This window comes from Acartia tonsa, chromosome 12, assembly GCF_053477335.1.
Source record: "Acartia tonsa isolate MP-2025a chromosome 12, ASM5347733v1, whole genome shotgun sequence".
In the NCBI taxonomy this organism is placed as follows: domain Eukaryota; kingdom Metazoa; phylum Arthropoda; class Copepoda; order Calanoida; family Acartiidae; genus Acartia; species Acartia tonsa.
The window spans coordinates 7,054,326-7,079,173 of record NC_137271.1 but is presented as its reverse complement, the minus strand read 5'-3'; the positions used below and the strand labels follow the sequence as shown (position 1 = coordinate 7,079,173).

The window sequence follows — 24,848 nt, the reverse complement described above, 5'->3', positions numbered from 1 at the left end:
TTATTTTTGTTTAAAAACTAAAATGGACTTTTACTTCTAATATTTGTAAAAAAAAAATCGAGTGTTTTTGACCTCTTTAAGGTCTTGCTATTTTTAGCAAAATTACAATTTACAATTATCTAATTTCTAGGACAAAAAACAAGCCAAGAGGCGTGAAGGAGCCCTGTTGGGCCTGAGCCAGCTTTGCCTAACCCTGGGTCGTTTGTTCGAGCCCTACATTGTGCATGTTCTACCCCATCTTTTACACTGCTTTGGTGATAACAGCCAGGAAAGAATACTTAATACATCCTTTTAACGAATAATCTCGTGTTAAAAAAATGAAAAATGTCAATTAAATCTTTGTTTCTAAACTTCATAAAGCTTTACAGATATGAAAGGTAAAAGCAAAGTTGTTCTTTAATACTTAAGCTAAAAAAATAATAAAATTATTTTGTTTTATTAGGTCTCTAAAGTCAGCTTATACCAATAACGAAATAAATTCGGGAAAAAATCACGAAACCTATACGTGTTTTTCAGCTGTCGTTGGGGGGCAACACGTCGTAAAATTTACGACCTCTCCATTTGCCCCCCAAGTATTATTTTAGATTTTTTTCGCTTGTTGGTTATACCTTATACCTGCTCTAAAGTAGAGATTAAAACAAGTTATTGTCTTGTTTAGAAAGATATACAGGGAGGGAGTTAACAATGGACTGTAATTTAAACAGTAAACCAAAGTTTTACTAAAGACGTTCTTCTATTTTTTTTAAAACGTTGGCACTATAATTTAACCTTTATTCGCCGGGTTTAAATAGCAGTGTCAAAACTTTTCAAGCAATCTACAGATAAGGTAATTTTGTTAATCATACGGGATGTACATTGATTTATCATTAATAGTCTTATCCCTTAGGATCCCTGAATATTTTTATAAGAATAGGTTTAGAAATTCTAAATCCCTAATCCCTTAATTGTACCAATAGGAATCCAGTGTAGGAACAATTCGACTATATTATTTGGAAGAAAGAGTAACAAGTATAAACTTATTAGTATGTGCGAGATGCTAGCGTGGGTTGTAGTAAAGCAGTAATGTCCAAACTATCTGCCCATGGAGTCAAGTTGGTGCTTCCCAGTCTGCTCTCAGCTTTAGATGATGAATCGTGGCGCACCAAGGTAATGTCTTTGTAAATAACTAAAAGATAAGCTTTTATATAATTAGGGTTGGTTCTTACGTCTGTCCGTAACGGTTTAATTTTTAGCTCTTTTGTTAATTAAACATGAAAGAAATGTCCTTTCGATTTTAGACTTTGCATGATGTTTCCTGTAACAGTCAGGTACGATTTAGGAATCGTATCAACTCTGTAATCGTTGCCAAGAATGTTAATATTACTTTTGGAATAAGGATTCCTATGGCAACAAGGTACAATATTATAAGCAAGGCACATCATCAAATCCTAAAAGAAAGTGTGTCCTTTTACTGAACCATTTATTTACGCAATTTTTCTACGCATTAATGTACAATTTTGTTTAGATTTACAAATTAATGTTCTGTTTATTAAGTTCTGACATTATACAATTAGGGATGGGAATCCGTCGAATTTTTGGGCCGGATTCGGATTCCGGATTCTGAAGGAATCCGTCAAAAAAAGTGACGGATTTTTGCGGCTTCCGGATTCTTATTTTTGGCGGATTCCGGATTCGGATTCCGGATTCTTAGCAGTATTTTAAAAGGCCGTCCGTCACAGAGGGATAGCTTTTTTCGTTAATTTATCACTATGTTACTTTGTTGAAGCCTTGATTTGTTTAAAGTGTTGACTTCCAGCATAACTAAAACATTTACATCACATTAGTAATTATTTAAATTTGTTATGTAGAAAATTTTTTTTGATCTTTGCCTTCAAACAGAGGGAGTTGTAAGAAAAAAGACGGTAATTTTAGCCTACCAATTTAGAATCCGGAATCCGTTATAAAAAAAACGGATTCCGGATCCGGATTCGGATTCCAAAATTGGCCGAAAATTGGGCGGATTCCGGATTCGGATTCCGGATCCGGATTCCCATCACTATATACAATAGTTATTATTCGTCTTTCCTTCTGATTGTAGAACTTCGCTTTTATGGATGTTGTCATCCCTTTCAAAAATATTTAACAATATACCTATTTTAATTGACAAAAAAATGCTTGATTGTGGAACAATATTAAAGCTGCAAAAATAAACTGATTTGAGTTAAATACGCCGTACGAAAAACAGTTTTCATTTACATGAGTATTAAATAAAACCAAAGAATAACTACATATAATATAAGTTTTAAAAAGCTGTCAATTTTTAACATTGAATTTTTAATACCTAATTTTAATAATGATATAAATCTTTAATTAACATATTTGTTTTCATAATAATTTTGACAAAAGTTTTAAAAAGCTGTAAATTAAAAAAATTTAATGATGATTTTATTAAGGATAATCTTTAATTAACATATTTGTTTGTAAAGGCTGGAGCAGTTGAGCTGCTAGGAGCTATGGCTTTCTGTGCCCCCAAACAGCTGTCATCTTGCCTACCCAATATTGTGCCTAAATTGATAGGTGGGATACAACATGGTTATTAGAAGTGTAGCTACTCTTTAATTACAAATGTGTGTCAGAATCTTTTGTAACATTCCAAGATATCTTAAAGGAAGACAATGCCAATTTTGCGATGCATTGATGTACTTCTTAGATTACGATTAATATAATTACCCCTTAAGTGGACTTAAAGTTATCGGTTTGTTGTACACTGATTGTATTTAATAAAGTCCCCAAACATTTTAAACTAAAGAATGAGTTATCTTCGGGCACCAGTATAACTTGCTGTTCAATGTCACGTGTTATGTTTCATGAGGTTTGGTTTTATTAATATTAGTGTTCTGGTTTTTGCTGTATTAATGTTTTAAATGCTTCAGAGGTGATGAGTGACTCCCACGAGAATGTTACAAAGGCTGGTGTCCTAGCCCTCAAACAGATTGGCAGTGTCATCAGGAATCCTGAAATCCAGGTATACATTCTTTGACGTACAAAAATTACTTTATACTCAAACAACCGGCTACGCCCCCTGAGGCCACTAGGGAAGGGGGTTGTAGGATGTCGACTAAACTAATTCAAACTAATAATGAAAAAGAAAATTGCTGCATATAATTTGCAATAGTTTCAAAGGAAGCTCTAATCCTCAAACTCATACTTTAATATTTTAAATAGATTTTAACCATTGTTTTATAGGGTTTAGTACAAAAAAAAACTTTGTGACATAGATATGTGTGGCACCTTTACAAACTTTTTAAAGCTTAATTTTATGTTTTTATAAACTTAAGCCTGATTATAAACATTTGTTTAGGCAATTGTTCCAACTCTGCTGAAAGCCCTGCAGGATCCCGCCAAGAAGACCCAGAGTTGCCTGCAGGCCCTGCTTAACACAAGATTTGTTCATTTCATCGATGCTCCTAGTTTGGCTCTTATCATGCCTGTTGTTCAGCGAGCTTTCCAGGTTAGAACTAATTTACCTGTAGACTGAGCAAAATGGCTGTTGAAAGCCTGTTAAGTAAATATTGTATACACAACAAGTTCGAAAATAGGCATTGCTATAGGCCACTATTATATTAACTTTTAAACCCTTCTTCATGAATAATTCCTGTTATTAAAACAAATATTTAATACATTTCTCTTTTGTTAACACGTTTTTTTTCGTTTAGGATCGTTCAACAGAGACGCGTAAAATGGCCGCCCAAATTATTGGCAACATGTACAGTTTAACCGACCAGAAGGACTTGTCACCGTACCTGCCCGGCATTATTCCCGGCCTCAAGAGTTCTCTGCTCGACCCGGTGCCCGAAGTTCGCGCCGTTTCTGCACGTGCTCTGCGCGCAATGGTACGCGGCATGGGCGAATCCTCGTTCGAGGATTTGTTGCCGTGGTTGATGACAACGCTGACCAGCGAACAGTCCAGTGTGGACAGGTCTGGCGCAGCCCAGGGTTTGGCAGAGGTAAGATTGGATATTTTTAGAATAGCAGCAATGAAAATATTCAAAATAGTCCTTTTTAGAATTGATAGATTGATTGTAAGATAGATTATAGGCATTTAAAGTAAAGTTTTTAGTAACTGAACAAACTTAAGAGAACTCTTTGATACTTTTTAGACTTATTATGCACAGCTCTTTAAAGGAGAGAAAGGAGAATAAAAGAAGGGCATCAAAAAATGAAATGTATTACCAAAAAAGTATAACTATGTATTAACAGACAAAATAACACAGAAAATAAACCTAAGACTAACATTTTTTTATCATAGGTTGTTGGAGGTCTTGGCGTGGATAAGATGCACAAGTTGATGCCAGAAATTATAGCAACAGCCGACAGGTATACTTGACTATTATCTTTTATATGGGCTAAATCAGGAATAATTATTAATGATTAGCGCCCAAAAAAATATTATACTTAAAGAAAATATTTCATTTATAATGTAGTAAATTGCTTCTAGGTTGGATATTGCCCCGCATGTGAAGGATGATTATATTAGGCTTTTCATCTATTTCTAGGTTGGATATTGCCCCACATGTGAAGGATGGTTATATTATGCTTTTCATCTATTTCCCTGGAGTTTTCAAGGAAGAGTTCATGCAGTATATTGGTAAGTAGATTAAGGGATGGTTTTTAATGCAACCATCTCGTTATCAGTGAGCAAATGGCACTTAGAATTCGAATTTCGATCTGAAATTATGCATGAGTAATCCTTGGTAGGTCCATTTTCCCTAAATCGAACAAAAAGTTGGGAGAGTAACGGCTGGCGGCTCAGCCGTTTAGCCGTTTTTTTGCCTATTTTGAGGGCAAATTCATCATTAATTACGTATGAATCAACTTTTTAAAACATATTTTTGGTTTAATTCATGTTACTTGATAGCAATAACCATTTCTAGTAACAACATCTACCGGCTAGAACCGTTTGATAACGTTTTGGAGTGGCAAAGAGTTTTATGTGGAGATAGGTTTCGTGACTATATACCTTTGAAGATAGCCCAGAAATGGCAAAACGGCTGAGCCGCCAGACGTTGGCCGTTACTTTTCCAACTTTTTGTTCGATTTAGGGAAAAAAGACCTACCAAAATTTCAGATCAAAATTCGAATTCTAAGTGAATTTGCTCACTGATTACGAGATGGTTGCATTACCCCCCCCCCCCCCCCCTTCTTAATTTTAGGTTGGATTATTTTATAATAGAAAAAAGAACAGGAATATCGAGTCTTATTTTGAAAATCTCAGGGATCTAAAGGGATAAGACTATACCGATAAATTGATGTACACCCCAAATGATTTTACACAAAATTACTCCATCTGTATTTTACAGGTGATATCAGTTGTTGAAGCGTTTGGACACTAAACTAAATGAACCAACCAATCAAAATTTAATAAAAGTTGGTGATACAATAAATAAGTAAACGTTAATAAAAAAAACTTTGGAGATTAATGTAATTAACAGCCCAATATCCCCTCCATCCCGGAAAATCCACTCTTTTAATTCTAACAAATGAAATAAAAAATTTTGACTTAAGTAAAAAATAGAGTTTTGTTTTTTCTTCAGCTGATCTTCTTAAAACCTGTTTTTTTGCTTTCGAGGAAGATTTTAAAATGTACTAAACAATCTGTTTTTCGGGATCTCTAAGTAGACCCTCAATCGTTAATACAAAGTAGAACGATGTCTGTCCGACCTTTTGTCTGCAGCTTATGATCTCGGTAATCTCTGAACCGAATGGGCTCTATTCTTAAGAGAATATATATATTCTGGTGCTGCGGTAGTTTTGGGCTATTTTCACGAGGGTTTGACACACCCGCCCAACTCAAAATATGTTTTTAAGTAATAATATAAGAGAGTGGGGAGAATCCTACCAAACAGTGTGACTTTCCATTGCCTCTTGGGTTTGAAGCCACTAGTACCTTTCTAAACAAAGTAAAGAAGAGTGAACTACATTTGAAGACTGAAAATTAACTTGATTATTAGTATCAAAATATTATTATTTTGTCAGGAGATGCAGTGAAACCTATCCTGCGGGCTTTGGCTGATGAGTCAGGCAAACACTTTATTTATTTTTATTTGTGTACCATTTTAAGATTTAAAAAGAAATAGGCTATAGAATCATGTTTGTAGAAGGGTTATTTGTCGCTTCGTATTATAGACAGCTTTCCGCGGATATTGAAATGAAAACTTAAGATTAAAACCAGTTTTGTTAGACCCGAGGGGCCGATTGTCCAGGCTAACAAAACTGGTATTAGTTTTATGACTTTATTTATAATATTTGTTGAAAATTGTCTGTAATACGATGCTATACATGATTTTCCAGTATGGCTGAGAAACTGTTCTAATCCAGCGGATACTAATCAGTTTAATTCTGCAATATACTTTTTAGTCTTATTAAGTTAAATTATTTCTTTTTTTATTTTACTGCTTGTGACAAACTTTTAACATAAATGATACAAAAATAAAAAATGTATGATGCCCACTGCAGAGTATGTGCGAGAGACGGCACTGAAGGCTGGTCAGAGGATTGTCCATCTGTATGCTGAATCAGCTATCACTCTCCTGCTGCCACGACTGGAGGATGGTCTCTTTGATGATAACTGGAGAATTAGGTAACTTAAATTGTCTTCTTAATAAAAATATCAGATCTAGAACCCTGCTCAGTAAATTGAACCAATAAGAACACAGTGAAGGAGCAATCCGGCCATTTAAATGGTTAGAACGTTTACACATTTAGAGGGTGAAGATTTTTCTCCACAAAAATAGTTAAAAACCTTCCCTTGACCTATAATAGGCTTCACTGTAAAGGAGAACTATATTGGTTCATTTGTTAATATTTGGATCCTTCGCTACAGACAAAAACAGCTCACTACTTTATATAATAGGATAGATTAGAAAATTTAAGAATTCTTATTACTTGATAATCCTAACCTATCATTACATAGTTTTAAGAATTCAGCTAGATTAAATTAACAAGAAGCCTTAATCATTTTTACACGAAGCACTATCCTATAACATAAAGTGGTAAGGTTTTTTGTCTGAAGCTTTAAGATTTCGATGACAACCGAACCGATTCGGTGATCCAATTTAGAGAAGCTTCACATGGGAACCAGAAGGGTTTCAAGCTTTTTTATTTTATAATTTAAGTCTTTGGATGTTATTATGCTATTCTTTAATTACAGAGCCCCTATATGCTAGGGGTGCAGCAACTAGTATAGATTTACGTTAATATTTTTGTATGTTTTCAGCTCCTAATGTTTTTCAATTTTTCCCTAGGAATTTTTCCAATGTTTTTGATCCATGGGAAAAATATTCGAGCGTGGGAAAAAAATGTGAGAAATAGTAAAGGAATATTCTATCAATTTCAAACCATTGCCATTCGATAGATATCTCCTACTATTTTTTGGTAGTGAAAACAATGCCTCAATGTTGTATTTAAATACAGGTATAGCTCTGTGCAACTGCTGGGAGACTTGTTGTATAAGATCTCTGGTGTCAGTGGAAAGATGACAACGGAAACTGCTTCAGAGGTAAAGATTAAATAGAAATTCTTTTCCAAAATGGCTTTAAATCCGATTAGCCATCCTGAAAATTAAGTATCGTATTGTACACAATTTTAACCAAAAACATTATACAATCAGTTAAATTTATCCCCGTTTTATCGACATAAACCTTCGAATAATCGGGACTATTACCCAATAACGAATAGTTATCTTGCAGCTCACATTAATGCGCGAAAAAGACATATTTTACGCTTATTTTCTTAAGTCAAGATTTCTTTGTGTATCATTTTATCTTAAAACGCTTTATTATCTTTCTTATGCCGGTTAAAAAGTTTGGGTATGACATTTACGCTCAGCCGTTTGGCAGTTGGCAGCCTTTCAAGTTTATAAGTTTTTGGAGATAATCGTTACCAGGAATATTTTTCCGTGAACTGCACTAGATCCAATATTTTAAATGGACTGTTTAGGAGCCAAATAATTACTAAGCTGTAGTAAGTACATACTAGTTAGTAAAAAATATGATTTAAGGACGATAACTTCGGTACGGATGCATCATCCGAGATTGTTGAGAAGAGGTTGGGTACTGAGAGAAGAAACAGAGTACTGGCAGGTATGTACATATATTTGGAGGCGAAAAAATAAAATAGATGGACGGTTTTCCTCAGTTGCATAGTAGAACAGAGAATCCCCCTTTCCTCCTTATTTTGGAATAATAGAAAAAAGAATGGAAGAATGAATTTGTTTGTTTGTTTATTACTAAGGTAAGGTTATGTTATATCTAATACTGGGTTGCATGAAAGGGTTAGACTACGCAGGTAGAGGCCTGGCATTGTGTAGAGAAAAAAACTATCCCTTATTTTCTATTAATTAAGAAATAAGGGGGTGTTTTAATGCTCAACAAAGACTTTAAGAGAAAGCTCCCTTTTTCTTTTTCTTTATAATATTCATTTTTAAAAAAAATATATCGTTACACTTGTGGATAAATGACCGCTTTCAGACATAATTTTACTTTAAATAGTAAGAAAATAAATACAAAGAATCAATTTTTAAATTTTTAATGGGCGCAAAATTTTGACTTCGTAATATTATTATTTTTATTCTAGGTCTATATATGGGTAGAAGTGATGTTGCTCTGATGGTTAGACAGGCTGCCCTTCATATATGAAAGATTATTGTATCTAATTATTATTATTATTCTAGGTCTATATATGGGTAGAAGTGATGTTGCTCTGATGGTTAGACAGGCTGCTCTTCATGTATGGAAGATTATTGTATCTAATACACCTAGGTAAAACTATTTCAAATTTGTAAAAAAAAACTCGATAGGGATAAATTGAACATGAGGGACATTGGACTGTTAATTACACTAGTACCAAAAATTTTACAATAATGTTTTCTTATTCGTTGGCTTAAACTTTGGGAGCTTTTTTATTGGTTTGTTGAGTGTCCTAACGACTCAGCCAATAGTTTAATCTCGGAAGTAGTAATTTTGTTTATCTTAAATTGGGATGGCATCAACTTATTGTCCATTGCCCTATCCCTGTGTGGATCTCTTACATAATATTTTTTACAATTACCCAAGTTTTTTTGGTAAAATAGTTATAGCAATTATTTATAACAGAACCCTGCGTGAAATCCTGCCAACCTTGTTTAACTTGTTGTTGACCTGCTTAGCTAGCTCCAGTTATGACAAGAGACAGGTAAATAATTTTTATTTTCCACTGGACATCATTAAAAGTTCATCTACTCGAAAACTAAGGCATATTTGTCATACAAACATAATAGGGGGAGGGGTGAAATAACTGTAAGTCCCCTTCAATTGGGTCTTTGAAAATCAACCAATATCGTCGGGAATATCAACACAGCCAAATCGATACAAACGAGTAGAAAACAATTTGCTATCAGCCCTTGTGAGCCCTGGTTTATGTTAAAATTTGAAATAGTCATAAAAAACGCCAAACAGACCATAACTAAATCAACTGTTTTGCTAAAATCAAACATACACAAATTATGACTCTTAGTGCTTAGCTAAATTATTGCTTTGATAAAATATAAAATTATGTGGAACAAATGATAAGGTTTCGTTACTAATGATTTTTACTTAACTTAACCTAACCTAAAGTAAAAATAAAATTTTTTGGTGTCCAAACTTTAAATCTCTTAATTATGAAAAGTTACATTGAAGCTAGTAAAGTATTTTAATTATTTAGTAATTTCAAATTATTTAAAAGGATTTAATATTTATTATTTCCTTAAACATGACAAAAGAAAAAAATGTAAATAGACATTATTTTTATTATTTTTAAAAGCGAAGCTTTTCTATAATTAGGGTCCGTACGTCCGTAATGGATAGCTTTTTTCGTTAATTTAGGCATGTTAGAATCGTCCTATCTATTTCAAATTTTGCATGGTAATTCCTTTAGTAATTAGGTACGATTTAGAAAGCGTAGCAACTCTATAATCATTACCAAAATGTCCGTACGTCCATTTTAAACATGTTGATTTTTTACTTTTTTAACAACAAATTTTTATGTGATCTAATCATCCGATTGATCTGATTTTTGATATATTGATTCCTGGGACAACAAAGTATAATGTTATTAGCGAAGCAACTCTATAATCAAGTCCTAAAAATGTAAGTATGTCCATAAACATAATCCTGTATAAAGCAGTTTTTCAACAAATTTACTTACAACTTTGCTTCGACTCTTATACATTTTTATTTTGATTATTTAGTTCTGACACTATATAAGTGTTAATGTCCGACTGTCCTACTGTTTTAGTGCTTCGCTTTTATGGATGTTGTCATCCTTGTTTTAGGTTGCTGCCCGAACTCTTGGTGATCTTGTGCGCAAGCTTGGTGAGCGAGTTTTACCTGAAATTATTCCAATTCTGGAGGCTGGCCTCCAGTCAGAGGATTCTGATAAACGACAGGCATGGATTATTTGATTTAAATTACAGATGGATTTATTGTATCGCCAGTATTAACAAAATTAAAAATACTTAACCTAACCTATTTAGTTTTGCTAAATTTATGCGTTACGTTTCATAAATATAATTGAAATATTAAATATATTGAATATCGTATATACAGGGTGACCACTGTGTACTATATGTACTTTATGTACTATATAGTCAAAATTTTGTACTATATGGTACTATATGACAAACTAGGTACTATATGTACTACTAGCGGCTACGCCCCTAGAGGCCTCTAGGGGCACTTGAGGAGGAGAGAGTCGAATTTAATAATTCAATTTCTTATTTTAGATTTTAAAAGAATAAGTTAAAAAATATTTTACGTTTGATGTTTGTTTTTCGTTGAACTCTCTTTCTAAAATTGGGAATTTTTAAAAAAAATTTATTTTCTCAAGGGAGGGTGGTGGTACCCTCCCCTAAAATAGTTATAAACCTTCCTGGGACATATGAGAATCTACCCTGTTAAGGAGAACCCGGTCGGTTCAGCGGTTAGCGAGATCCTTCGGTACACACAGACAGACACACAGACAGACACACAGACATCCTGTTACTTTAGTATAAAGATATGAGTTAAAATTTTGGTACTATATGAAATTTTTTTAATATTATTTTAAAACTTATTACCAACCAAAGTATTATAATATTGTTTGTAATATTACAATGTACTTTCAGCTCTAATACATACTAATATAGAGAGTAGTGATTTGGGTATGTAAAGTAAAATTATAAGCTTTGATATATGCAATGACTTTTAAAATCACCTTGATCATATATTTTTTTGCTTCAATGATTTTTATTATTTCTTATAAGATATAAAACTCTTTTTGTTCTTCATGTTTTTATGATTGCTGAAACGGCTGAATACATAGACTAAATTTTTAATTAGTGTTTTTCCTGTATATTGCTAGATGACCAAGTTAGGTTAAGTAAAGAATGCCCTGCTGGGTTAGGGTAGGACCTTGGAGGTGTATGTATAGTAGACCGACTCAAAATGCAAAAAAAATTGGCACACTATTTTAACCCATTTTTTTTATGATATAATGACAATTGACACCAAAACAAGTGTTCTGGTAGCTTTTTTCAGCAATATGTCAATTTGATTTTCATAAAAAAAAAGAATTTTTGTTATGGCTTTATACACCTTCCTGAATTTGCTTTGAAGAGTAGGATCTACTGCAGTTCAAGGTAAAATATTGCTGGTAAGCAATATTTCCAAAAATCTATGAATTTTAAAAGCTGCTAGCTGCCAAACGGCTGAATGTTCAGATCATATCCGCACACCATTTTAAGCGGCCTACAAATAATCTGGAATAGCCAAGATCCAATTATGCCCAGGGAACGCTTCACTGAAGGAAAAACGCGTAGAATAGGTCTTTTTCGCGCATTTCTCAGCACTGCGAGATAATTATGCATTGTTGATTTATGGCTATTCCAGATTATTTGTAGGCCTTCTTATGCCGCTTAAAACAGTGTGCGGGCATGATCTGTACGTTCAGCCTTTTGGCAGCTATCAGCGTTTAAAATTTATAGATTTTTGGAAATATTGCTTACCAGCAATATTTTACTGTGAACTGCAGTAGATCCGAAGAGTATATTAAAGAATTTAAAAAAAAACGATTTTTAAAGATTTTAATCATAGAAATTGCTATCCTCAAAAGACTGACAATTTTGGATGTTTTAGCAAAATCAGCAGATTTTGAGTTATTTAAGGATAACTTTTCAAGGGTCAATATTTTTATAAACCATTTTTTGATTCTTAATCTTCTCTTCAGGAAGGTAAATAAAGCCATACTTTGAAAGAAGAATAAATTTTCTCCTCCAGAGGGAACCCTTCCCTTTTTTATTAAAATCAAAACTGACATATTGCTGAACAAAAGCAACCAGAATACTTATTTGAGTATCAATAGTCATTATATCATGAAAGGAACTGGTTGGAACAGCACGCCCATTGAATTATAAAAAAAATTGGTAATTCTGAGTCGGTGAAATGTATAGGTTTAGATCCTCACTTTAAATTTTAAGTAATACCTTTATGTGCGACATCTTTAAAGGGAGTGTGGACATAAAAATTTCTCATCTGATTATCAAATCTTAACATTTTCTAAGCACATTTCACTACACTGATTAACTAAAAACGTCCTATTAACACTCACTGTCTACAAAGGGTTGAAACTCAGAGGTTATTTAAAATAATAATATCCTTTTTTATTGTGTTGGACAATAAATAACCCACTTTGGAGAATTAGTTTACACTTTTATCAGACTGTTTATAAATAAATATTGCACCTTTATTATTTACAAATTTTTAATTAAAGGTGGGCCATCTAAAGTTACTTGGATACTAATAAAAAAAACCTGTTTCTAGCTTTGTTATTGAATTTGGTATTCAATAAAAATTATTGCTTATTTTATCAACTTCTAAGTAACTATACATTGGTTTAAAGCAAGGATTGTATTAAAAGTCAGCTTAACTGTTGTGAAAAATAGAGAAATATGTCAAAAGTTTAGTGTTAGCTATAGAAGGAAAAAAAAGACAAGTAACCGCACATTTATATAGTCCGGAAATTTTTCCCCAATCTTGGACATACTCTGATAATCTGATGAGAAATTTTCTCGTTCACAGTCCCTTTAATTATGCAATAAATGTCCATTTTTAGGACTTATTTGAAAAAAAGTCTTCTAGTGTTCTGTTCTTCCACCAATTACAAAAATTGTTTAATGCTCCCTCATCATTTCACAAAAACCTTATTATTTCATTTAAAAAAGTCCTCAGTTTTAAGGAAAACTATTTTTGTTTAAAATTACTAGGAATATCCCATTTTTTGGGTGAAATTTCTTTTTTTTGGGGGGGGGGGGTTGTCAAGGGGGATTTCCTATCCCCTTTATTTGTTTTTTTTTTCTCTGCGGCTTCGCCCCACACTGTGCTTAAAACCACCACATGAACAGTACAAATATTCTCTGAAGAGTAGAGCCCAATTGGTTCAGCAATTACTTTTTACTTACAAGAAAAAATTTAGTGGGGGATATCATTTTCTTTTTTTTTTTTGAGGGGGTTAGGATTTACCAACCCCACAAAAATTGCTTAAAACCACTATATGACCAGTATGTATATTCCCTGGAGAGTAGTGCCCATTCAGTTCAGCAGTTACCAAATTCTTAATCTTTAGACGGACAGACATCAAGCTTCTTTGTATTATAGACTAGCAGCTAAGTACCTAGATTTTAGGACATCCCAGGACATAATTCTGAAAATTAAATAGCCCAAAACCTACATACGACCTCAGTGAAGCTTACCTAAAATTGCTAACCAAATTGTTCAGTAGTTAATGAGATCTTAAGCTTCAGACATAAAACCCTTACTACTTTATTTAATAAGATATATAGGTACTATTTTTTAATATTTGGTACTATATCATATGGTATTACTACATAGTTAAAATTTTGGTACTATATTAGTTTAAATTTTGTGTACTATATGGTACTATATGAAAATTTTTATGTACTGTAAATGTACTATATATTTGTAAATTTTGAGTGGTCACTCTGTATATATTATTAGTGAAATGTTTCCCTATATTTAATGAGCAGTTCTGTCTTTGATACCTACTTTAAAAATATTTAATTTAAAAAAGAGCGTAGTTTGGCACCTCAGCTCTTGACGCATTTCCTGTCAAAATATATTTTGTATTTCTGCTTTATTGATTAGAAACAAATCTTTTTTATGCAATCTAAATTGTATAATTATCCGCTGTAGGGTGTCTGCGTTGGTTTATCCGAGATCCTGAACTCCACCTCCCGAGACATGGTGCTCCAATTTGCCGACAGTCTGGTGCCCACCGTGCGCAAAGCGCTGTGCGACCGCGATCCCGAAGTGCGGCTGGCTGCGGCGCGCACCTTCGACTCCCTGCACACGAATGTTGGTGGCAAGGCCCTGGATGATATCCTGCCAGTTATGCTGGAACAGCTGTCTGATCCTGAGCTACATGATTACACTCTGGATGGTTTGAGACAGGTAGCAAGCTATTTGTAATGCATATATACTTTTTACTTATAATTCATTACCTAAATGAAATAATAAACCAATCATTATTGTAATTTCTTTATTTTGATTTATTTATTTATTTCGGATGATAACTGTAGGTATTGTTTAAATTCTTTATTTTTTTTTATATTAGTTCTTATTAGGTCATGGCAATCAAATCCCGTGCAGTATTACCCTACATGGTGCCTCAGTTGACCGCTCAACCTGTCAATACCAAAGCTCTGTCTCAACTGGCGTCTGTTGCAGGTTTGTACACAAATAGACTTGATTTTTCTTATAGCTGGACTGTTAGATAGTTACAAAAAACTAAAATGACAGACTAACAGATATTGCATACAACCCTTAACATTGTCAATGCCAAAAGCGTTAATTTAATCGGATTCAGTAGAAACTATTAGATAGAAACATCAGTGAATGGAGGAAGACACAGTGACAGTGGTACAGATATTTATGGATAGATAAACAAACAGACATTATATAAGGGCTCTATTTCAATTGGCCTTGTTTTTTATAAAGATACAGATAAACATAAGATAAACAGACAAATAAACAGATTATATAGAAACACAGGAGATAGTAAAGTAAACAGATGGAGAGCGGATATATAAACAGATGATGGACAGACAGACATGCACATATAATGTCATAAATAACACAAATCAAAGTAAAAAAAGTGTTAACTTAATTTCAAAAATTCCCTACTTAAATTTCTTCAATTTCAAAGTGAGTACCTACAATCCTCAGTTCACTAATTTTAACATGTTATGTTTAGGTGAAGCCTTGAACAAGCATCTGCCGAAGATCCTGCCAGCCCTGCTGACCTCCCTGGCCGACTCCTACGAAACAGCTGACCAGAACCAGAACCTGGAGTACGCCCAGACTGTTGTTCTGTCCGTCAATGACGAGATTGGTGTGTCCTATGTTATTGATATACTGCTGGATAATTGCCGCTCTCAGGGATGTTTATACAATCCAATCAATATTTAGAAGTAATATTTTCTATTGGGGGGGGGGGGGGGTAATGACATCCAAACTTATACAGTGAGCAAAATGGTCTAAATATTGAGCTAGATTCTTGAAACTTGGTACTTAAGCTTAATATTTAGACCATTTTGCTTACTATTTAAGTATAGATGTCATTACACCCCCCCACCCGATTTTTTGTTGATTTTCAAGAAATGCAATTTTAAAAGGGTTGAATAACTAGGTAGTAGTTTTCTATATTGGCTATTTTGTATGAACATAAAATTTCCAAACAGGATGCAATTACCCGTCGTGGAGCAGTGACCCTACTGTACGGCTTCTGTGACCAGACCAGCACCTGCTACGCTGAATACGTGCCACAGCTCATCCGTGCACTCCTTCTCATCTTCACTGACAAGGACGAAACAATCCTTACGCCCGCCTGGAACGCACTTAACTCTGTGATAAAAACCCTTGATGCTGATGCGCAACGCATCCACGTGCCCGACCTTCGTCAGGCGCTCCGCTTTGCTGTGTCCGAGTTGCGCGATGGGGAAACTGAACTACCCGGATTTTGCCTGCCCAAGGGTATTGCGCCTGTTCTGCCAGTGTTCAGAGAAAGTATCCTCAATGGTACTCCTGAACAAAAGGAAGCAGCCGTGCAAGGCTTGGGAGAAATTATCAGGGTTACATCTGCTGAGGCCCTTAAACCTTCTGTGGTTCATATTACCGGTCCACTGATTAGAATTCTCGGTGATAGATTTGTATACAGCGTTAAAACAGCTGTTCTTGACACTCTTGCTATCCTGCTAGAGAAGACTCAAGCTATGCTGAAGCCTTTCCTACCCCAGCTGCAAACAACATTCCTTAAAGCCTTGAATGATACCAACCGAAGTGTGCGTCTAAAGGCAGGTACTGCCCTGTCACATCTGGTGTCCATCCATACACGACCTGATCCTCTCTACAACGAGCTTCATACTGGAATTAAAAATACGCATGAAGATCCTACTGTCAAAGATACATACCTACAAGCACTAAGATTCTGTGTTGCTAACTCTGGCGATAAGCTGTCACCTCCCATAAGACGCGGCGTGACTGTTAGCCTTCAAGGTCTGCTGGGACATTCTGAGGATCCTACCCGTATGGCGGCTGCAGCCGCTCTTGGCAGCCTTCTTAAGTGGCTACCTGAAGAAGAATTTACGCCAGTTGTCAGTGACCTTTTTGGCGCAGATACTGCTGATTGGGAGACTAAGCATGGCAAATCTACCGCCATTTTTATTGCTCTCCAAGAATCAGATGATAAGCTCTATACAGATGCCCTAAAAGCCAAGCTGACAAAGAAAGCATTATCCTGGATTGCCTCAGACCGTGAGACAATTGCCTGCAACGGCATCCGTATTACCGGCCTCATTTTATCTACCAGCCAGGCAAAGGGCGAAGGCATGCCGTCTGAATTGCTGACCCCATTCCTTCGTAGTATGAACCATAGTTCTTCTGACGTCAAGGATGTTCTAGCGTGCTCATGCTCCTACCTGGCGCGCAAGCATACCGCTGACTTGAATAATGACTTGATAAAGCAGTTTTTGGGTACGCTGTTGAATGGCACAAAGGAGAAGAATCCGTCGGTGAAGTCCTCAAGTGAGATGGCCCTGGTGGACCTCATGGAGATGAGGAAGGGCCCGGCAAGACATCAGAAGATTTTGTCAACCCTTGATTTAGGTATATTCATTAATAATTTCCTGCGAAGCTTTGTACCTTGTTTATAACTAGGACTGTTTTCATTTCTGTACTTATTTATTTTTAAATTTAAAAAAAAATTTAATGGGGAAGGAGGGGGATATTTAAAAGTAGCTTAAAACCACTCCTAAACAGCTTTAAAACATCCTTTAACCTATTAAGTTAAGTCCCCCTAATTGGTAATGGAATGTTTAGTTTTGTTTATCATCAATAGGGATGTAATTCAATTTAACTTCCATTGTCTTTTTCCTTTTGATTCCAGGATACACCTTTTATAAGGGGGGGGGGGGGGGTACTGCAACCATCTCGTAAACAATGCGCAATGGCAGTTACTTTTCCAACTTTTGTTCGATTTAGGGAAAATATACCTACCAAGGATTATTCATGCCAAGTTTCATAACGAAATTTGGATTCAAAATGCCATTTGCGCATTTATTACGAGAGAGTTGCATTATTCCCCCCCCCCCCCCTTGTAATTCTTAACAATAGAAACCTATTTAGGAATGAAAGAAGTATTGCAAGAAGTGATAACCAGAAGCCTGACAAAGGTTGCTACCCAGCAGGACCCGGGACTACCTAACCTGGACCCTACAATTCTTACATAATTCAATCAATCAATAACTTGTGTATCTAATATAATCAATATATCATCAAATATATCTCTTCAAATTAATTGTAGATGAATATTTTCTTGTTTTAATACAACTAAGCCTAGAGGAGAGGCTGATTTGCTCATGGCATTTTTTCTCCATTAAATTGTTAGGTATAAATGATTAAGATTTGAAATAGTTATTAAACTGCTTTTTAAAGAATCTACCTATATAAAATAGCTTTTTTTATTTCTTTGTGAAACCTACAAATATTATCTAATTCCTCTTTGTTTTATATGATAAATTGATTTATATTAAAATTGATTGTAGTTATTTTATATTTTGTTATCATCCCTCCCTAGTGCGTTGCAGATAGGCTCTTTATTTTTTTTTTCCAGAGGGAAAAATTCCCGCGAAAAAAAATTCAAAATGGCGGTCATGAATGAGGGAAGCACGTTTTTAGTGTCGACAATATGTGGGCTGTTAACTGTTAGTTCAATGCAGGTACTTACAATCTTTTTTAAGAAGTGCATTTACTCAAAAATTTAGGTATGGCCTTTTTTGTGCGAAATTACTACAAAAATAGACAAACACTATATAAGCTTTTATTTCTATAAGTTCTAGAAAATCATCAACCATTTCAATCGTGCTTTTATATCAATTTAATAACATCCATAACACAAATATTTTGATTTTAATTTTAAAAAGAAAACATATTAAACTTCACTGAAAAAAAATTGGGATCTTGGAAAGAAAACGAATTATCGGGTTTCTTCGTATTTTTATACTAGATTTTGATAGGTTATTTTAGATTAATGATTGCCCCGCAGGGTTAGAGTCCCCATTAGGGGCTAGAAATAGGAGAAAATCTACTGTGAAAATAAGACTAAACCCGCTACTTCGTTTTCTTTTCATGATCAAAATTTGCTTTAGGTGTTTAAAACTTATCTTGCATCCAGTCAAATGTTGACAATTCTTGGTGGGTTTGTGGGTAAGTTTTTTCATTCATTTTAGATAGAAAAAATAAATCTTAAGTTTTAGATAGGTACTCTTGCTAAAGTTAAAAAAGATTTTTTTTAAAGATCTCAAAGTTAATCTATTTAGAATTTAGAAACAAAATTATATTTAAAGATGGATGGCTAAATTCATTAAAGTAAAGATCAACAAATCAGACTGGCAGACATATGATCATTAACAAATACAGAGTTACAAAGCATTTGATTATTTATAAGTCTGAACTAAAGGGATAGTTCTACGAAGTGTATTTAAAGAGTTAAGGTACTTAGAGTAGTGAACTTTTATATGTCTTAGTAGAATATATTAGGCATTGGATAGATATGATTATATGTTAAAGAATTTTTAACATTGACCAGACCAAATTTTTTTTATTTGGCTATATCTAAAAAAGTTAAAGTGATTTGCCACATAAATTACACGAGAATGGTCTATTTTTTTCAAAATATGTATAGCCAAAACGCCAATATGAGAGAATCATTTTCCACATATTTCACAAGAGTTATAAAAAAATTTAACAGAGGTTCCCCTTGGGACAAGTTACTTAAAAAACATAAAAAATAACATCTGGCTCATTATAGGACAGGTTTTCTAGAGATTCTTTTTAAAAAAAAATAAAGAAAATCGTCCCGTTTACTTACAATATACACATTATCTCACGCGGAAATACCAACTAACCATACAACATATATATATATGTTGCAAATCACTAACTTTTTTTAGATATTGTCAAAAAAAAAGTTCGATCAGGTCAATGTTAAAATTCTTTATCACAATCATATCTATCCAATGCCTGATATATTCTACTAAGACATATAAAAAGATCACTACTCTAAGTACTATACTAAATATTTTATTGGTCATTCTTTGTTGTATAAAAAGTTTTAAGTTCTATTAACTAGTAAATGCTATCTAAAGTTTTATTTATGACAAAAAAGTTTTCGCCATATATAACATGCAACGAAGTTGAAAATAAAAATGAAAAACTCATTTTTCAAGGAAAATCCCTGGTCAAATCTTTTAATTTTAATCAATAACTTTATATTATGCACTACTACGTTATTTAAAATAGAAAAAACTTACAGTTCACTATTTTTTTTATAAATGCACTTCATGAAACTATCCCTTTGGTTGATAAATAAAAAACCTTTCCATTAAGAAGGTTCTCTGTAAAGGAGAGTGTTTCGCTTCACCGGTTATCTTTGTTTCTTTGCACACACAAACGGACAGCTATTCTGTTACATTTATGTAAGGATTCAATAATTTTTTTTCTATTTCAGGTTCTTTATTGTTTCTGTTTTCATTGACAGCTGTTGGAAATCTTGAAAAGCTTTTGTTCGGCGATAACTTTCAAGCACAGCTTAAAGAGGTATTTCCTTAAAAATTGGACTTTTTGGCAGGGTGTCGGAGCCGTATAATTTTGATGCGGCTCCGGCTCCTACCTTAAAATTAATGTATCAATTTTTTTTCATTATTGAATTTGATAAAATAAAATAAATAATATAAAATATTTTGCTTTTATTTGATTAAGGCTATATAAAAGTAGAAGGATGTGTGTCTATTTGTTAAGTAACAATAGTTTTTCAGTTTATTATATGGAAATAGACCGTTGCCAAATTATAATATTACTTTAAAAATCATTTTTAGCTAATCCGGAGCCGTAGCCTTTTTTAACGAAAAATACGGCTCCGGCTCTACCAAAAATGTTGCTGCTCCCGGCTCCGGCTCCGAAACACTGCTTTTTGGAATATTTGGTCCTTTTTTAATAAAAAAAAATGTTTTTTTAGTACAGCATCTAATATATTAAATTGTATGTCCATTGTGAATAAAAAGGCAAATAGTTTTAACTTCATTTCAATAAAAAAAAAATTAAAAGAATATCAGTTATCATTAAAACTTATTTTGTTTTATTTTGTATTCTTATAATTGCTACCTATGCTTAGTTATTTCTCTTGCCAAAGTTTAAATAGATTTTGATTAATAGACACCTAATTAATAGAAACTAAAAAATAAGCCTTAATTAAAATATTTGATTTAGGTTGTATTTTGCCTTGGTTTAGCCCTCGCTGCTGCTGGTTCTATTCACAGGGTAAGCCATTTTTAGTAGCGAAGCTACTCTATAATTCACTTTGTCGGTCCTTCCGTCAGTCCGTAACGCTATGGGGGAAATAGGATTTACTCAGCTTCTATAAAAGATAGAATGCTGAAATTTTTTGACAACATTCCCATCAATAAGGAGCACAATTAAGTATAAAACATTGATGGAGGTAGGACCGCTTTTTAGCAAGTTTTAGGCTATTTTTGTATTTTTCACATTTTTCTCAATATCTTCTGTGTTTATGGTGCGATTTTCAAAATTTTTTCAGTTATAGATATCTAAATTAAATTTTCAATCCTTTAAAGAAACCAACTATGACGGTCAGACTGCCTTTAAGCAGGTTTTAGGCAATTTTTTTTCTTCACATTTTTCTCCATATCTTTGGTGTTTATGGTCCGATTTCCAAAATTTTTTTAGTTGTACATATCAAAATTAAATTTCCTGAAAACAACCATGACGGTCAGGCTTCCTTTTTGCAGGTTTTTGGCTATTTTAAAATTTTTCCATATCTATGATGTATATTGTATATAGTCCAATTTTCCAAATTTTTTAAGTTAAGGATTTAAAAATTAAATTTCCTGTCGTTTTAAGAAAACAAGCATGGCGGTCAGGCTGCTTTTTAGCAGGTTTTTGCTATTTTTATATGTTTTACATATTTCCTCATATCTTTGGTGTTTTTGGTACAATTTTAAAACTTTTTTGGGATATCAGTATCAAAATAATTTTTCCCATTGTTATGAGCATCTTTTATGTTATTTACTTTGATTGTCATCATTTTACAAAATAAAACAGGGTTTCGTGTTTATTTTCTCCAATAAATCAATTAATAAATACACTTTAAATTACTTGTACGTATTACCATCTATGATATTATTTTTTGTGCTTCGCTACTTATGGATGTTGTCATCCTTGTTAAATACCTATTAATTCATCAAAACTATAACAAGTTTACAATTATAATTGTCCTATAAATTTCAAACTGATAATGATTTATAAAGCATAGAAACAAATATTATCTAGGCACAATCTTTAAAGCGAAGCATGTTTACAAGAATTAAAACATAAGAATGTCCGGATACATAAGTAATTTTGAGGAAGATCTAAAATAATTTTTATAAAACTATAAATTGATATTAGGTTTCTAATATATTAAGGCACTGTCACGATCAAAATCTATATATTTGTTAATGTCAATTTGTTTAATTATCAAATTTATTCAGCTTCACTTTTAATTTTTAATTTTCTATTTCCATTTCTTATTGAAAACTATAAGTAAACGTATTTCGTGTTTAGTGGTTGTTAATTATGTACAATAAGAAAGAAATCAATATAGCCAACATTTAAAGAATAGGTACACAAAAATATATTTTTCCAGTTACACAATAAAGCAGGAATAGTTATTTCTTTCATCGTATAATGAACCGCTTTCCGCGGATATAGAATGTACAATTATAAGATTAAAACCATTTTTTTTAGCCCTGAGGTGCCGAAGGCACGGGCTAAAAAATGGTTTCAATCTTATGATTGTACATTTCTATATTCGTAGAAAGCGGTTTATAATACGATGCTAAACATAGTTTTTTCGTATTGATGAGAACCGGTTCCTGTCCACCGGATTCGAATGAATACGAGAAAATAAAGTTTTTCTTTATAATTCCACTAAATCCGACAATTCCTTATTTTAATAAATAACAGAATGTCTGTTTGTCTGTATCAAAGGATCCCACTAACCGCTGAACCGATCGAGTTCTCCTTAACAGGGTAGCTTATCATAGGTCCCGGGAAGGTTTATAACTATTTTGGGACAGGGTACCATCACCCTCCCTAGAGAAATCACAAAAAAATTAAATTTTTTACTATTTTCGTTTTTACGTAGAGAGTTCTATGCAACGCAACATAGACATAATTAAATACATATAAAAAAAATATAATAGATATCTCAATATCTGAAAATAAGAGCTCGTCATCCAAATTTTACCGCATCTGAAAACGCTCTAACTGACGAGAAAATCCAAAATTTCAACTGCAACGATTTATACTTCAGATAATATATAGTCACTGCCATTATGACTCAGCATTTCGTAACCGGCTTTTAATCCGACGCCAAGTCGTTAAACTAACTCATGATGTCCTATTTTGCTATTACATTAGATTTTATGTATAACTTCTAACATTGTAGAGCTACTGATTTATTTTAGTTTTACATAGGCTGTGATAATGCAGATTAATTCCAATTTAAATTGATCAAAATTTTGATATTTTTTTTTTTGGGGGGGGGGGGTAACTTTGTCGTAAAACTTGTTTTGTCCTGTAGTTAAAGAGAGGTGAATAAAAAGGAGGTAGGTGGGAAAAGGAAGAGGTTGTGGAGAAAATTTCACTTTGAATTGTTTGTCAGAATCCTGGTCTCTTGTCCTAGTAGTATTATAACAGAAAAACTCAACAATTGGAAAACAAATATATATAAATCCATTTCCTTTTAAAGCTTTGTTTACAAATGTCTTATAAATATCAGGATTTAATTCGGAAAATATTTAATCTGCACATCCTAAAACAAGGACTATTATATCCATAGGAAGCAAGGTTCTATCAAGCTGAATATTATCTCTAAGAAACTCTATATGGACAGAATATTTTGAAATTTTTTTTGTATTATCACTCAAGGTGACTTGTTGAGCAAAAAAAACCATTTTCCCCATGCGCCATATTTTAAGTAAATAAGGGGGGTGAGTTTAAGTTTTGTTCGTTTATTCCTTTAGTTTAGGTTAGGTTATATTAGTTATTTAGTAGTCCCGCAGGATTAGGACACCTCAATTTATTATTTGAAAAACACTGTATGAAACGCAAAGATTGTGCTAGGAAACTTTGCTTCCCTCAACGCTGTTGCATGTCTGATTGTTTGTAACGCTGATTAATTTTAGGTTTGTGTGACCGTCTGTCTGCTGTTCTCCATCCTGATGCTACTTGGGGTCTATAAAATTTCCCAGGACACTTATTCAGGTGAGCATAAAGTTTTCGGAACATAGAAAGAATACGAAGTAGCGGGATTCATTGTATTTTTACTTTAGCTTTTGTTAGGTTATTATAGATTGGTATATGTTAATGATTGCCCCACAGAGTTAGAGCCTCTCGCAAGGGCTAGAAATAGGAGAAAAGCTACTGTAACAATACGACGAAACCCACTACTTCGTATTCTTGATCTAAGATTTATTTTAAGTAGTGCAGCTACTCTATAACTCGGGTATGTCTATCCCACAACCTAATACAAAAGGAGCCCTAAGATCTTCTAGAATTTTTCTAGAATAGTTATTTATCTCATTATATTACAAATATCTTAAGATTAAAACCAGTTTTGTTAGACCCGAGTTGCAGCTTTTACATTTTTATATTCGTAGAAAATTGGATATAATACGATACGATACATGATTTTTAGTATGGCTTAGAACCGTTTCTAATCCAGCTGATATTTATCGGTTTCGAAGCCATACTTTTAAACTTTTAGAACATTTTTTTTCAGTATCAAGCACAATATCCAGCTCTAGTAGCAAGAAGAAGAAATAAACAAATATGTATAAATCTACTTAAAAGCTAAATTACTGCATTTTCTCACAAAAAAATAATGTATTTTTTATATAACAGTTACTCCTATTTTATGTCTATTGATCCGTCATTGAAACAGAGAATATGAAACATAAATTACTATTATTAAATGTGATTGTGCTATCTAACAAAATTTCTAATTGTTAATGACAACTACCAAAAATTGCCCTTTTTTCCTAACCGTAATAATTAACTTTTTGTTGAAAAGGGTTATTATTTTTAATTATAACATTTCATAATGTATTAAAAATTAATTTAAGTTATTATAGCTTCGCTACTTGTGGACATAATTGTCCTTAATTACAATTAAATTTTCCT

General features: G+C 33.2%; 2 protein-coding genes across 2 annotated transcripts in view; both read left to right on the top strand.

The window, feature by feature from the left end:
* The window catches only part of l(3)80Fj (lethal (3) 80Fj), a 75,043-nt gene extending 56,823 nt beyond the window's left edge, over window positions 1-18,220 (top strand). Inside the window, exons 49-68 of the mRNA XM_080178641.1 lie at window positions 131-268; window positions 1,024-1,146; window positions 2,466-2,556; window positions 2,913-3,004; window positions 3,341-3,490; window positions 3,696-3,986; window positions 4,289-4,356; window positions 4,536-4,627; window positions 6,016-6,060; window positions 6,496-6,619; window positions 7,453-7,537; window positions 8,039-8,120; window positions 8,711-8,798; window positions 9,132-9,210; window positions 10,331-10,444; window positions 14,244-14,501; window positions 14,675-14,777; window positions 15,304-15,489; window positions 15,792-17,213; window positions 17,733-18,220. Coding sequence (XP_080034767.1) covers window positions 131-268; window positions 1,024-1,146; window positions 2,466-2,556; window positions 2,913-3,004; window positions 3,341-3,490; window positions 3,696-3,986; window positions 4,289-4,356; window positions 4,536-4,627; window positions 6,016-6,060; window positions 6,496-6,619; window positions 7,453-7,537; window positions 8,039-8,120; window positions 8,711-8,798; window positions 9,132-9,210; window positions 10,331-10,444; window positions 14,244-14,501; window positions 14,675-14,777; window positions 15,304-15,489; window positions 15,792-17,213; window positions 17,733-17,836 — 3,735 coding nt within the window. The 3' untranslated portion in view covers window positions 17,837-18,220. The remainder of the gene's footprint in view (window positions 1-130; window positions 269-1,023; window positions 1,147-2,465; window positions 2,557-2,912; window positions 3,005-3,340; window positions 3,491-3,695; window positions 3,987-4,288; window positions 4,357-4,535; window positions 4,628-6,015; window positions 6,061-6,495; window positions 6,620-7,452; window positions 7,538-8,038; window positions 8,121-8,710; window positions 8,799-9,131; window positions 9,211-10,330; window positions 10,445-14,243; window positions 14,502-14,674; window positions 14,778-15,303; window positions 15,490-15,791; window positions 17,214-17,732) is intronic.
* On the top strand, window positions 18,198-24,511 carry LOC145333493 (protein KRTCAP2 homolog). The gene is made up of 6 exons (XM_080178645.1): window positions 18,198-18,325; window positions 18,755-18,812; window positions 20,116-20,204; window positions 20,874-20,924; window positions 23,852-23,930; window positions 24,448-24,511. Exons 1-6 carry the CDS (start codon window positions 18,251-18,253, stop codon window positions 24,489-24,491), a joined length of 396 nt encoding a protein of 131 aa, XP_080034771.1. The 5' UTR covers window positions 18,198-18,250; the 3' UTR covers window positions 24,492-24,511.
* Window positions 24,512-24,848: the final 337 nt, after the last annotated feature.